At 47.0% G+C, this 14,150-nt stretch overlaps 5 protein-coding genes across 5 annotated transcripts; 2 read left to right on the top strand and 3 right to left on the bottom strand.

Annotated features, from left to right (window-relative positions):
* Nucleotides 1–437: 437 nt before the first annotated feature.
* N7529_001369 (uncharacterized protein) lies at nucleotides 438–3,179 on the bottom strand (the record flags this gene model as incomplete). Its single annotated transcript, XM_057236900.1, has 3 exons — nucleotides 438–939; nucleotides 992–1,246; nucleotides 1,312–3,179. 3 exons carry the CDS (start codon nucleotides 3,177–3,179, stop codon nucleotides 438–440), a joined length of 2,625 nt encoding a protein of 874 aa, XP_057101587.1.
* A 373-nt stretch (nucleotides 3,180–3,552) lies between these two features.
* Nucleotides 3,553–5,274, bottom strand: N7529_001368 (uncharacterized protein; the record flags this gene model as incomplete). Its single annotated transcript, XM_057236899.1, has 1 exon — nucleotides 3,553–5,274. One exon carries the CDS (start codon nucleotides 5,272–5,274, stop codon nucleotides 3,553–3,555), a length of 1,722 nt encoding a protein of 573 aa, XP_057101586.1.
* A 3,754-nt stretch (nucleotides 5,275–9,028) lies between these two features.
* Nucleotides 9,029–10,559, bottom strand: N7529_001367 (O-methyltransferase family 2; the record flags this gene model as incomplete). Its single annotated transcript, XM_057236898.1, has 5 exons — nucleotides 9,029–9,342; nucleotides 9,391–9,884; nucleotides 9,938–10,061; nucleotides 10,112–10,238; nucleotides 10,308–10,559. 5 exons carry the CDS (start codon nucleotides 10,557–10,559, stop codon nucleotides 9,029–9,031), a joined length of 1,311 nt encoding a protein of 436 aa, XP_057101585.1.
* A 1,037-nt stretch (nucleotides 10,560–11,596) lies between these two features.
* On the top strand, nucleotides 11,597–11,927 carry N7529_001366 (uncharacterized protein; the record flags this gene model as incomplete). The annotated part of the gene is made up of 2 exons (XM_057236897.1): nucleotides 11,597–11,770; nucleotides 11,880–11,927. 2 exons carry the CDS (start codon nucleotides 11,597–11,599, stop codon nucleotides 11,925–11,927), a joined length of 222 nt encoding a protein of 73 aa, XP_057101584.1.
* A 431-nt stretch (nucleotides 11,928–12,358) lies between these two features.
* N7529_001365 (uncharacterized protein) lies at nucleotides 12,359–13,022 on the top strand (the record flags this gene model as incomplete). The annotated part of the gene is made up of 3 exons (XM_057236896.1): nucleotides 12,359–12,411; nucleotides 12,477–12,630; nucleotides 12,777–13,022. The coding sequence occupies 3 exons, from the start codon at nucleotides 12,359–12,361 to the stop codon at nucleotides 13,020–13,022; spliced, it is 453 nt and encodes a 150-aa protein (XP_057101583.1).
* Nucleotides 13,023–14,150: the final 1,128 nt, after the last annotated feature.

Raw genomic sequence — 14,150 nt, 5'->3', positions numbered from 1 at the left:
TATAGGATGAGTGGAATCACAAACAACAGATGTTCAGTACTTGACCTATTGTTTGAAGCCTCATTTATCCAAAAATGTAGATATGTCAAGCGCTAAGACCGAAGATTTAAAATGCACGTGATTCGAGACATACCTTTTCCATTTGCATAATGATGGAAGCGTAATTATACATATTTCTTCATGTTGAGATTCCTCCATCAGTCATGTCAATCCTCACTCCATTCGCTGCCTCGTTGGACATTCATCACTGTTCTCGCCTTCTCCTAATTTCTCACATGCATCTGGTACACCGCGAAAGTCCCGTGGCAAGCAAGACCTCCGGTATAAAATTCGATACCGTTCACACTTTCTTCTTGCATTCCCACTCATACATTTGGTGAACCCCAAAAGGCCTCTGTTGCCCAGGACCTCAAGACACATGAAATTCGACTTCGCATTCATTGGCGGCGGTCGGCGTAAGCGTTGATCCTGCTGGTATTTACAACCGCCCGTGCGGTATGGCGCTCTTGGGTATTTTTCAGCCATGCGACTACCTGCGAATTGGCCTCGCTGGTAGTCACACTGTCTGGCGCATCGAAACCAAAGGCCGCATAGATGGGAACCTTATCTCTCAAGTTAAAGATTAATCGAGATGGACTAGTCTGAGCATGACGCATGATGGCGTCTGCCCGAGCGCGTGCACTCTGTCGACAACGACGAGCGGTCAAAGTCGTGGAGATCATACGCGAGCCAGTGCTGCTGAGCATATCTCCATTTGATCCTGATCGTATACTCAAGTCGCTTTTAGGGATTGCCGGGTGGGCCGATTCATCCCAGCTGTGGGGTGGATATGGGTGTGACAAGATTGGTACACTCTCATCAGAGTCGGAGCTTAGGGTACCATTTCTAAGGCCGGTCCTCGTGAACATTCTTATACTGCGATGCTCCTCTGTGGAAGTTCTACTTTTATGTTAGCACTGTCAATTGTAAAAGTGGGTGTATGTGGTGTTACCTTGGGCCTGTGATCTGTCGGCAGGACTCCTCAAACGATTCCTCTGAAGTGTTGTTGCTTCCATTCATCTCACGAACATCATCAATGTTCACCACAAACATATTGAAAACATCCGAGGATACGAGTGGCTCTCGGGGATTGAAGATAGGGCCCTGAGAATTCAAGTCATTCTCTTCACTGATGCCATTGATCTCAATGGGTTGCACGTTCTGCTGAACTTCTGCTTCAACGTGGTTACCATCCTCATTTTCGTCGCTGTGGCGCCGAGAGTTAGCTTTGCAATAATTTCCTAGTGTTTTGCTATATGATCAAGAACTTACACACTGATCACGGCGCTCAAAGCAGGAATTGGGCTTCCAGCTGTTCCAGTGGTGCTAGCTCCTTCCAGAGTAGTTCTGGGCTGGTCACATTGCGAGAAGGAAGACAATGATAACCGATACCGACTGGGGCTTCCACCAAAATTTCGCGGAACGGTTTCGCTCAAGCAGTGTCCATCTTGCGAGGGAAGATGCTCTGTCCATGTTTCCTGGTGAACCCATGAAATATCTCCATATTCTTCGGAAGGTGGGGTCACGTCCTCCGGAGTGTCTTGAACAATCTGAGCATTCTCGGCATCCTCAATGATTGGTCGGCTTGCAGCATTGCCGTAGTACCAGACATTGTTTGTCATCAGATTATTGCCAATTCCATCATCTGCACCGTCGAAAGTAAGCGATTTGGTGCTCCCTTCCGCCTCACCTCCACGGCCTTCTGATATCTGGATCACAATGGGGCGACCAGTCTCTGGATCGATGATATCAATTCCACGATTGGTGCCCGTGGGCTCAATGATGATGGTCGGCATGTCGCCATCCGAGCCACCGCTCATAATTGGCCCAACCGGGGCCTGGAGTCGCTGCTCTGTGAAAGCCTCTAGGATTTCGATGGCAGCCAGAAGCTTTGCCCGCTCCTTGGTGTTGTAAACGCGCAAGGCATAAAGAGTGATGTTGGGCTCATTTCCGGGGTCCATTGCAATCACCTCATTGACTTCCACAAGATATCTCTCATGGTAAAGCAGTTTGTTCTTCAGCCAGTGCTCAGCCTGTTTAACTGTATCCAAGCCCCAGAACAACACACAGTGTGCAAATCGGGAATAGAAGTCGAGCGTCGGGAAGTTGTCCAGGTGTTTCACATGCATCCACATGTTTTTGATTGCTGCCTCGTCGTGATTGATCTCACTGGCAATTGAGTGCCATCTTCCCCACCGGTCATCAGGCGCAGGAGTATCAATCTCATGCCACTCCGGAAATTCCCAAAGAGGTACATACTCATCATGAAGTCCTTCAATCGGATCGTGGATGTATGGGATAAATGGAGGCTCAAGAGCAACGTCTTGAAAAACAGTCTCCTGGGAGCCACTGTCAATTTTTTGTGTGATTCCACTGGCGAATATGGGCGGAGACCACAGTTCTCCTGTACTGTTTCCGGTTGATGCTTGGATAAGTCTCACATTCTCTTGCAGACCAGCGGCGCGTCCATTGTTTGCCGCCATGAGTTGACCGTCAATAAAGATGTGACCTGCAATTGACTCAATACCGTTGATCGCAGCCATCATGGCAGGCGATTTTCCCCCAAGAAGGGGTGCTTTTGGTGGGTCCATTGGAACGATCCTTCCTCCAGCCGTAACTCGCTGGTGCTTTGGGGAAGTATGCCGTTTCAGGAATTGAACAAACCCTGCATCATGTGCTGGGAAATAATGGTTGGAGATGTTCTTCTTGGGAGCTGTTTTTCGGTATTGCGATCCTGGTTTGGGTGCTGGATGTTTGCCCGGTCGCGATGGCCGGGCTAATTTTTTTGTCGGTCGATCTCGTATATTCCCAGCAAAAATCGGTCCTTTGTCGCGACCAGAGCGTGATTTCCTACCTAGAGCAATTGTCAGCGAGATCTCTACCGCTGATCCAAAGCCCATGGTCGTTAAGGTCCATGAAGCCCCATGAAGGACATGAAGCCTCATGACAGATCTCGTCACTGCACTGAGCGCTCCAATGGAATGAAGCAAGTAGAACATTATCGTATCACCAAGGAGACTCCGAGGGCTCAAAGAAACAAAAGAAAAAAAAAACTCACAGTCTATTGATTGACTTGTCCACTTGCAATCTACGCCTGTATCCTGACACAAGGCCAGCAGTGTTGGCAAATTATACTTCATTTTGTTCATGGATGTGGAATGTTTACCTGTCAAGATCAAGAGGGAGAAATACGTTCGAAGACAAAGGATGTTTCAGGGGATTCGGAGGGCAGGAGGTGGAGTTGAGAAGGAACGAGGGTGCGAAGCTCTCTCGTGGATGGCGAGATTATTGGGAGTTGGGATCTATGCCCACGGCGGCGACGCGTTCATATGCCAGAGAGCGCGCTGAATTGAATACTGGACCAAAAAATGGAAAAGATATTGAATTCGGAGATCAATTGCAACGGAAAAGATTGGGCTATGAAACGAAAACAAAGCACGATCAAACCGAAGACGACACAATACAATATCATCAGGTACTTAGACCTAAGTGCCAATTGATAGAGCAATTGATCTATACACTTTCCCGGATCTTCACAGGTTGAAGACCACTGTGAATTCTCCAATCGTCTTCTTCCTCCCCAAGCGGTGATCTTGTCGTTCCGCCCGCTTGAACATTCTCAACTTCCTTCTTTCCCTGTCCCATTTCCCAGCTTCCGTGACGCTCCTGGCCCTGCACAAAAGCCCCAGCATTGAGGCCATTGGACGACTCAACGTCTTCCGCCTTGGAACCACCCCAGATGGGATTGCGGAAGGAAACGTCCGTATCACTGGCAAGCTTCCCAGGCCCTTTGAACCCTCCCACACTTCCTTTCTGAGACCTGTCCTTGCGAGAAACACAAAAGTACACAATGGCTGCGGTGAGTCCGACAACAGCAAGAGTCACCACGGCACCAATGACTCCAGCCACGGCGGGAGCCATGCCCTTCTTGTGCTTTGGTGCAGAATGGCTTTGATCTAACACACCCAGACAGAACACGGATTGGGCATTGCACTGGGTACACCATTCCTGCACTGAGCTCACGGCAAAAGTCTCCAATTCCGAGCAGAACTCTGAATACGATATTGAGGTCTGGCTGGGACTGTGCCCAAAGAGAGAGAAAGGTTCAAAGGCCGTCGCATCGTCCGTCCCATTGTGCAGAAAGAATCGAACATACAGATTGTCAGTTGCTGGGTATGAAGGGTACAGATCGGTGCTGTCCTCGAAGCTGTACAATTCAAAGACGAACGAGCCGCCACGAACGAGACGAGAGAAGAAATTCGGCTGTCGATCGTTTGCGAGTCCCACGAGAGAAGACAATGCCATTGCTGGCTCGTCACCGCCGAACAATAGCGTCATTTTCTGCTGGTTGCCGCCGGCCTTGATGTTCAGATCAAAGGCTTGCAATATACTCGATGCCAGCGTCTGGCCTGCAATCGGGCTGACTGCTCTAATCATCCCGCTGGAGGACGACTGTTGGCTATTCGTGTTCCACAGATACTGGTCGGCCAGCGAGCGAGCGCGCAAGATTTGGGCGTGATTCATACTTTGCATGAACGTATCGTTGTGCACGAGTTCATAGTCCAAATATTCGGATATGGGAACGGCGTTCGTGTATGTCGCAAAGGACTCGTCGTATATGCTGGACATCCCCAGGCCCCAAATCATTTGATAAAATATATCTGTGTCTCGCGCGATTTCTTTGACTTCATTGCTGTTGCGGTATTCGCTCTCAGCGGCATGGTACATGTTGCACTTCGCTTGGCCATCGACCATAATAGACTGAGGATCTGCCTCGCCCAGTGTGACGATCCGCGGGTATTGATATCCGTTTAGCGGTGCCTGCATGAACGATCCATTGACCTTTTGCGAACTTGATACATTCATTGTGCCGAGAGGTGGATAAAGCCCCTGCATGAATGCCTGAGCAGAGCCGACAACATTCTGATCGGCTGTCGAGAGGACATTCACGTCATTCGAGTCTAGTATTATCGGAGAAATATTCTGGATTCCAGTTTCTGATATTCCGGATTTCGATATGTAACGAGAACGGAAATTCGACGCGGCCGCGGCGAGTTCCTTTGCTCCATAGTCGGTTAGGGCTCGAGAACTGCTGATTACACTTGGTTTGCTGTCTCCGTGTACAGTGAATGCAAATACCCCCCAGACCTTTTCAGTGGAGTGTGAGTCTTGAGCTGAAACCAATCCCAGTCCCTGCAGGGCCAGGAGGGCGATATAGATGCCATATGTCGACATAGTGCTCTCGTCAAACAACGCTCGTAAGCAAAAATTAACAGTCTTTCAACGCACTGAGTGATTAATTTTACAAGGTTTAGGCGTCACCTCTATATAATAAAAGGACTTAGGCCATCCTGGGCCAGACTCTAGGGGGGTAGTGCTAGGGCAGCTGTAAAGCAGAAAATCAGAGGAGAGCATCGCCGTTTCCGGAATTTGGGGTTGATAAAAGTAGATGACTTGGCTTCCCATTTGTGAACCACAATCCTTGAAGACTATAAGGTTTCGGGTTCTTCGGGTGGTGGATATAAGGTGCATCTTGACGACATTCAGCACAGATGGAAATTGATTCCGGAATCTACGGATAAAGAGCCATGTGAAGCTACGGATGAAAATTCTGGAATATCAATCTATCATATTGCTGACAAGAAAATTCAAGACGTTACATATATTTTAAGTCTGAGATGTAGATACACATACTATCGCATAGGGATGTAGCCTGGCCCTGGACAAAAGTTGATTGAATCATATAAATAAAGATGCCTAATACGATCTTAATGTCCAAATTAACATCAAAGTAACCTTCTCAAGTGATTTATAGTGCCCAAGGTTGCACGCGATTTTGTGAGGTCGGATCGATGACGCGCACTAAGTGTATGCAAGAAAATCATTCACCTAAAGGCGAGGACCCCTAGATAAATGTAGATGTCTCGATATTAACTGAATAATTTGTGTATATTGATTCATCTTCCAGATTAATCATTAATAAGTGATTCGAACATCAAAACTTTAGAACATGATGATCGACGGTCTCGATAATGGCATTCTCAAATGGCGTGATTGACCAATCATATTCCAGTATTTCTTAGATGTGGGGCATACTACTTCAGCCCTGAAGATTCTTAACTTTTGTCTCCTTGCCTACAACGAGGGGTCAACTGTCATCAATGTAGTATTCCATGGCTTGATATTTGCCATATTGATTGTTTTAGCCGAGACTCTGAATTACCGGTAAGATCAGCCCTAGGTCCATTAGAATTATGCTCTGTGGCAATGGAAATTATCAACCTTGGAGTGTGGACGTTATTAAAGAAGGTTCCTGTCGCTCTACAGTATGAAACTATATTTTATCAGAATGAGCCAGGCGATCCGTGTATCCAGTTTGGTATATGAGTTGGTATGAACATGTTCAATTCAATTCTCTCAATTATTACTTCTGCTTGCAATTTTGTCTTGGAAATATAGCAAAGCTCTGAAATGCGATCGGGCACCCATCTGAGGGGGTCTAGAAAAGACTTGGCGGGGACTAGAAGAAAGCTTACGTAGTTTCTAGTCCCCTTCTGACCTGCGATCGCAGTGCTCTCTGGAGTTACCATTTGGATTCCAGTAGAAATTACGTAAGCTTTTTTCTAGTTCCCGCCAAGTCTTTTCTAGAACCCCCTCAGCTGGAACCCGCATACGATCCGGAACAGGGGTTTTGTGCCAGGGACTGATGGCTGATGAGTCATCGTCGACGTGACCTCTATCAAAAGCTTGCTGTCCATGGGTGCTGATGTGCTGACTTGAGCACCGAGCCGATGGCTTGGAAAATGCCTATCAACTCGGCTGTCAAGGCATGTATGTCTTGTTTCCGTTTCCTGTTGCAAAGGGGAGAGTTGCAATGGTCAGCAATAGCATTGTAGCTGAATCGCGTCACTTACCAATGGAGGGACGGAAATGATCAGCAGTTACGGGTGAATTTTCTTTCTAACTAAGAATTGTCAGTTCACCAGGCTGCGTCTTCTTCATTCTCCTGGCCTGGAGAGTGATCTGGGGCATCTGTTTTCTCCTTAGCATAATACTAGGGGTGTGCGCAGTGCTATTTCCATCAATCCCTGGCGTCTTTATGAGGTATGCCGATTCAGATGACTATGTACTTAGTTGTACGATCATTACAAAAGTCAATCAAAGCAGTCACATGTTGACTAGAATTGGACTGTTTTCCAGCGGGCGAATGGCAATGCATTTGATGACAATGATGGTGATCAACAAGTTGATTAGGGGAGTTGAACAAGCCTCGATTTTTTGAGGGTCAAATTCCAAGAATTCAAGTCTATGGCCTATGGACTTGGGCCAATTTGGCCAGCCATCCATGGTCGTCAAATTCCCGTGTGGTCGTGGTGAAAGGGTGGCTACATCAATCACAACAGGCCTCACTTCAACGCTTCTGGCCAGTGCTTGTATTTTCAGTTGGGAAAGAAACGACACGTACATCCTGTTGTATTCACAGATGTTTCTTTTAGTGAGATGGGGTGCCATGAGCATGTGCAATGCGATGTGGAACTATCTAGTTCTCTTATATGGAATAACTCACCAGTAGTGAATACCTATATCGTCCACATTCACTAAGAGCTTTTGACCAGCCCTGGATAATATGTTCTGTTTTCTTGACACGCACAAGTTTTGTATGAACTATTGTCACATCAACCCGGTATTCACGCATACCACTCACTGTATGGCTCCACAGAACAGATCCTGCACAATACAGGATCGTAAAATAGATCTCAGGGGTGTCAGCTTTAACGTGGGGACGAGCCGATGTTATTGCTAATTCGGGACTGCGACGGGTCCCATTAGTAAAGGAAATACCCTGTAGATACAGACAAGCGTTCAGATGGCCCCACTAGGATATAGAGTTTTCAATCGGCTAGCGTGTTTTGCATAGGAAAAGTGAAGACAAAGAACTAGAGATAGAACTGCAAAGTTACTTGGATATGCATGTAAGTCCAGCCTCTACTCGATACAATGTAAATTGTTCCTTGGGTTGTGCATTTATACTCTCCATACCTGATTTTAAAGGGCTAAATCAGAGCATGGCGCGGCAAGAAAAATATAACCTATCCCATCTTTGCCGAGGTTACATGAACGTCAATCACTTAAGGTGGGTAAGAAGACGTCTGATCCCTCGCGCATTTTCCGGAAAATTGACATGCTCGTGTCGGAGTCACCGGGCGATGCTCCTGGTGGTCCATTTCCGGCCTATCCGCTGCGTAGGAGAATACGCGGGTCATAAAATCCGTACAGGAGGCAGACGAGATGGGTATGTGCGGATATAAAGCATTTAAATGGACTGAGGCTGAGGATATTTCCAAACGGAAGCGGAAATGGGCTAAGGTCAACACACAGATCAGAAGGCATGGACGCATGCAAAAGAAATGGGGGCGGGTCATGGCTTTTGAATTCATGTAATTGAATAGGTTTTGTATTTAAATCTTATCAAAATGCACTAAATTCATTGATATGTATGGCTGAAATGGGGGTTGAAATTAGATATGGTGAAAATTTTCGGTTTGGGTGATATGTTGGTTTGGGTGGCGGACCCTCCTTTGGAGGGTCCGGTATTTTTTAGTAAAAAGTGTAAGGCCCGTTAGTGGTTTAAGCCAGCAGATATTTAAAGGAATCGAAAAGACAGGCTCATAGCCTTATGTCGATCATGCAACGGGCAATTGAATACGAGGATATGAATATTCTATTGCGGACGGAGCAGAGAAAGAGAGAAAGAGAGAGAGAGATCCATCTACTCATCCATGGGAGACTATCCCCATGTGGGATGTCACCTGACATCGCAACAATGTCAAACGAACCTAAAAGAAGTTAGTAGAGCATGGATAGGGGCGCAAAATTTCATTATACACGCGTAGTAATTCCCTATGCGCAGTCGTTCCATAAGTGCCCATTTAGCATTGACTTTATTACATTCTTCACATTCGAGTTCCACAGATTCCACTTGAAGCTCTCAAGCCAACTCGCATTCAAGCAAGCTCTCAGCGCTATCGAGGGGTGTCCAGATCTTCACAATTTTTAGACCAGCAAGCTCAATCATCCGATGCCATTGTTGTTCGGTCCGCTCCTTCGCAGCAAGGTCCACCATCATTATCAGATCTAGGGAAGTGGCTTGCCAATGGGCACCTGTATCAGGCACTACATTCTCGTTGATCAACAATTTGCTGTACCCAGGTGTCATTGCAGCGACTAATCGCGACAGAATTCTTTGGCATGTCTCATCATTCCAGTCGTGCAAGACCGAATGCAAAAAGTATACTCGGGCACCTGTGGATGTTAGCGACGGCCTCATACCGATTTTTTGTGAAATCTTACCTATGATAGGCTGCTCCTGGAAGAAGTCATGGTCCATGGGTTCAATCGCCAAGTTCAACGACTTGATGTCTCTCAGAACATGTGGTTGGTCCTGTAGGATCAACCTTCCAGGCGTGTTTGGCCACTTCGATACGAATTCCTCCAGATCATGGCCCTTGTTTCCACCGACGTCCACGATGAAGACGTCATCTTCACCGGTTCTCGCCCCGTGGACGAGTCTCTCTACCGGATAGAAACCAGCATCCATCCAGCTAGGTCTACCCTGGTGGTAGGCAGACATGAGATTATTGAATTGTGTGCCAAGCTCAGGGTAATCCGGATTCTTTCCGTTCAGGAATTCAAAGAACGGGTACTCAGTCTTGAATCCCTGAGTGAACGGGCAGTCTGTTCCTTGGGTTGGACTGCAGTAATTGTTTTTCTTGAGCCATGCTGGCATTGCGCTGATTGCTGGAAGGGTGCAGCCGGTGCTGGTGTAGACAAACGCCATTAATATACTGATCACCATCCATACAACAGAAGAAGGTAGAAGTCGAGTTGGAGGACTCACATGCATGGCCATGCGTCGCTGTAGCGTTTCAGAGCCAGCGTGGTAGTCAGACCGTTGCGACCGTACACATCCATACCGGTCTCAACGAAAACTCCCATTGCGGCAAGGTGCTTCATGATACGGCCTGCACCGGTATAAGCCTTCTAATGACCCAATTGGGAGATCGACACTGACCAAGTAATTCAGGCTCCGCACCGGTCGTCGCCGCGAGCTCCGCCACCGATTTGGGCTTATTGGTCTGCGCTAGGATCGTAAAGATCCCTAGATCGATACAGGTCTCAATGCCCGCGAACGAAGATGGCTATCATACAGGAGGAATGACATGAGCTTTGTCGACCTCTTCTTCAATACTATGCCATTGTCAACGCACCTGGGCCCAACAGTATCGCAGCATTGTCTCCTGGGGTGTCTCCATGGCTTGTACAAGGGACCGGGCTGTTTCCAGAAGCTTCAAACGCGAGGTAGCGTCGCCATTGCTGTATGCCTGCGCGTGACGATTGATCTCTTGCTGCAAGTCGGCAAGGTGCTCAGGGGCACTTGGGCCAATCGCAACACGCGGATCAATAGTAGCTGTGACGTGCTCATTTATTGTAGATCCGTTTGATTCATTGATAATTGTCATTTCGAACGGTATTTAGGTAGAAGACTTTTCGCAGAGAGTAAACAGAAATGCGAAAATGGGAACACGGACTCTTTCCAATAAATAAGTCCCTGTGTGTGGAGTATTTGGGGAAACAACACCAAGTGATCTTCTTGGAACGTCTCCATAAAAAAAAGTCCTAATCTTGATGCGGGAAGCGCTAGACTTTGTGGTTGCGCCATGGACTACCGAGTGGAAGCCGATGTTATTGAGGTAAAGGCTGGTGGTATACGAAGTCTTGAGGTGAATATTAACATTCCGTGCGATCTAGGTCCTCTCTATGCAACATGCGTATCAATTGAATCCCATATTATCGGTTTAATGTGGACTTGATGGTGTAAGTGGCAAATTTGTAGAGATGGTGGGGGTTTAATTGAGATTTCGCGTGTATGCGGACTCTATGAGAACGGAATGTCTAGACTCCGCCCAGGATACTGATTATTGAAATTCTCGCATACCCAGTATTTGTTTTGTCCAATCACTGCGTGAAAATGGGTATGCAGTAATAGAAAGATCCGACAATGTCGTTATTTTTCTTTATTTATTTCGGCCAAGGGGCGGGCCGGGGGCCGCCGGCGGACCCGGGGGCCAAAAAGCGGGACGATTGTACCAATTGCTGACAGCGGACTCCTCCGCCTTGAGGCCTAGTGATTAGTGCTTGGGGGCCAAGGAGAGTAACCGAAGGAAATGACTTGCGCCACTTAATGTACCCGCATCGCACTAGATCCCCCTGATGGTTCCATCGGGGTTACGTGCAATCGATGCACACTAGCACGTGTCAAGCGAACATCTGTCCTATCAAGAATGCCTCCCAAATTACGAAGTGATTAGTTTATATGTATATTCGGGATGTTCCCCGTGTAGACTAAGACTTAGACACTCGTCTTTTACCTTATTTTGTGTTGCTATTTTTGAGAACTTAGAGCCCCTCCAAGCCTTCAAATGCCTCATAGGTCCTGGCTCTCTCCATTAGCTGATTTTTAAGGGGTATACAGTTTTCGATAGCCTACTGGTCAGCAATGGCGGGTTCCACGACTGATGCTACTGCGGAAGGCAGCAAAGGCACAGAGATGATGGCAGTGATGTGGTCAATGACTACTCTTGCCACCATCCTGGTCGTCAGTCGCTTATGTGTCCGGCAGCGAATATTGCACAGCTTTGGGTTGGACGACTGGTTAATCGGAGCATCCATGGTATGGATCATATTCATTGTTCTTTTTTTCTGGTCATACATACCGTAAGTCCAAGCTTGCTAAAATGTGCGGGTATCATAGATATTCGGTTTGCTCTTTCTTGCGACAGCGACTGTATCCGTGGTCCATGGATATGGACAACATACGAAAACTCTGAGTACGGCAGCCACCGAGAAAGCCCTCGTATGGAACATGATCTCTTTTATTTTCGGCATCATATCTTTTGCATTGCCGAAGCTCGCAGTTGCCGCTCTGCTACACCGAATTATGAATCCAAGTCCAAAACAACGTTTAATAATTTGGGGTCCGGTCACACTAGTGGCCATTATTGCGATTGTGAACATTCTGATTTATGTCACGATGTGCACTCCACCACAAGGTCTCTGGAAGCCCTCGATGGTATTGAGTGGAGAGGCAAAGTGCAGAAGTATTTGGATTCTCATTAGTTATGCTACTTTCAACGGAGGTTAGTGGCGCAAAGTAAATATTACAACATTGGCTCACTATAAATGTCTGTGGTTAGCATTCTCCGCATTCGTCGACCTATTACTCGCGGTTTACCCTGGGATTGTCCTTTACAAACTCCAAATGTCACTACGGAAAAAGATTGCGTTGACGGCTGCGCTTGGCCTCGGAGTTATGTATGCGCGATTCTAAATACCCAGATTCAGTTGTCACCAGAATATCTAACGGACGGTCTTTTCAGTGCGGCCGCAACTGCTGTGGTCAAATGTGCCCAGATCAAAGGCTTATCCAACCAAACAGATGGAACTTGTGAGTTCCCTGTCTCTCTGAATCATCATCGTCTATTTCAAATCACTGATATGCCCCGTGAAACAGACGCCACTGTTCCTCTTGTGGTATGGACAAAGCAAGTTATTCGGATCTGCCATTGATGTTGCTGCAATGCTAATATAGTTCTAGTGTCGAGGCCAACGTTGTCGTTATTGCAGCTTGTATACCAACATTGCAGCCAATACTTGAGCTAATTTTGAGAAGACTAAAGCTCCTCTCAACGAGCAAGGGAAACTCCAAGCCACCGTCTTATGCACAGCACAAAATATACGACAACCAATCTAGCTCACGAGCTCATGCGTCCAAGGGAGAAAGGCCAACTTCCACAGCAAAGGGAGACAGCCAGGAGAGCATCCTGAATGATATGGAACAATATCATATACGGCGTACAGACGAGGTTTATGTTGAATATGAGATGCAAGCTCCAAAAGGCACTTCTCGCAAGCAAAATCTTTGATTACAGACCGACAGCCGTTGTAATTGTGCGAAAAGTGTTGTACACGTAATCATTGGGCCCTATATAATGGGCATTGCATCTAGTGGTTTATCCAGGGGAATTATTGACTATGCCACATACCGGGGCAAATTCTCTACAGGTTCTTAGCCCTAGTAATCACTCTGCTGCCTTTACATTGGCACGATGAAGTGCCCTGGGCTCAATAAGATATCAGAAAGTTCCCAATTCGAGCAGTAAACACAATCACTCCATAAAGTTATTTGAGCTGCCCTAATGTACGAACTAACCGAGGCTGTTCTATTGCTGGAGCGCGTTGAATGTCACCACATACGTCATCTTGATCACGACTTATCACAACCACAACTATATGGACCCGAAGGTTACACTGTGATCATTATATAATTGCCCTGGTATTGCCAATGTTCAATCCAAATTCTCATAAGTAAAATGACCATAGAGTGATGATTTGTTGTATTCGGTCATTTTCGATGCCAAAGTGCTTATCTAAGTGTACACTAAACCCTTGTGAATTTCGTGGTCAAAACGAAGCCTGTTTCGGAGTACCAGCATTTTCATCATCGATACTATGATAGATTCGATTTCTATGCTGACTGGATTTCTTTCTCTAGGTCCTACTTCGTATCACTTGATACTTGGAGGCCTTTCCTGCCACGTACTGTAGCATCGAGAATGCCTACATTAGGCAGTTAGGAGAGGACTATCTCTGCACTAGGATCTGGCGTCCGCGTCTAAGCCTTTAATTGCTAGGAGGCGCTTAACGATCCTAGATGCCTGACTCAGGCTGCTGCTAGGAGCGGCGTTTGCCCGAACTCGTCCTTTAAGTTTACGTCTACCTTTCCCGTAAGAGACAACCCCTCTACTACATCCTCTACTCCCGCTACTGCAGCGAGTATAAGGCGTATTTCCTCACTCTAGGTCCGGTAATTCGGCTAGATGTCTTTCGTGGATAATAATAGTTTCCCGATAGCGAGGTAATCGCCTACGTTTGAATTCACGGCACCCGTTGTTAGCCGGGGCGAAAGTCTACGCTATGAAAGCAGAAGGCGAGCCGTTCCCTGCCGCCTAGACGAGGGGATTTTAGAGATACGTGTCGAGCGTATCCAGGTC

This window comes from Penicillium soppii (genome assembly GCF_028829465.1).
Source record: "Penicillium soppii strain IBT 18220 chromosome Unknown utg000002l, whole genome shotgun sequence".
NCBI lineage: Eukaryota > Fungi > Ascomycota > Eurotiomycetes > Eurotiales > Aspergillaceae > Penicillium > Penicillium soppii.
This window is presented reverse-complemented; position numbering and strand designations above follow the sequence as displayed.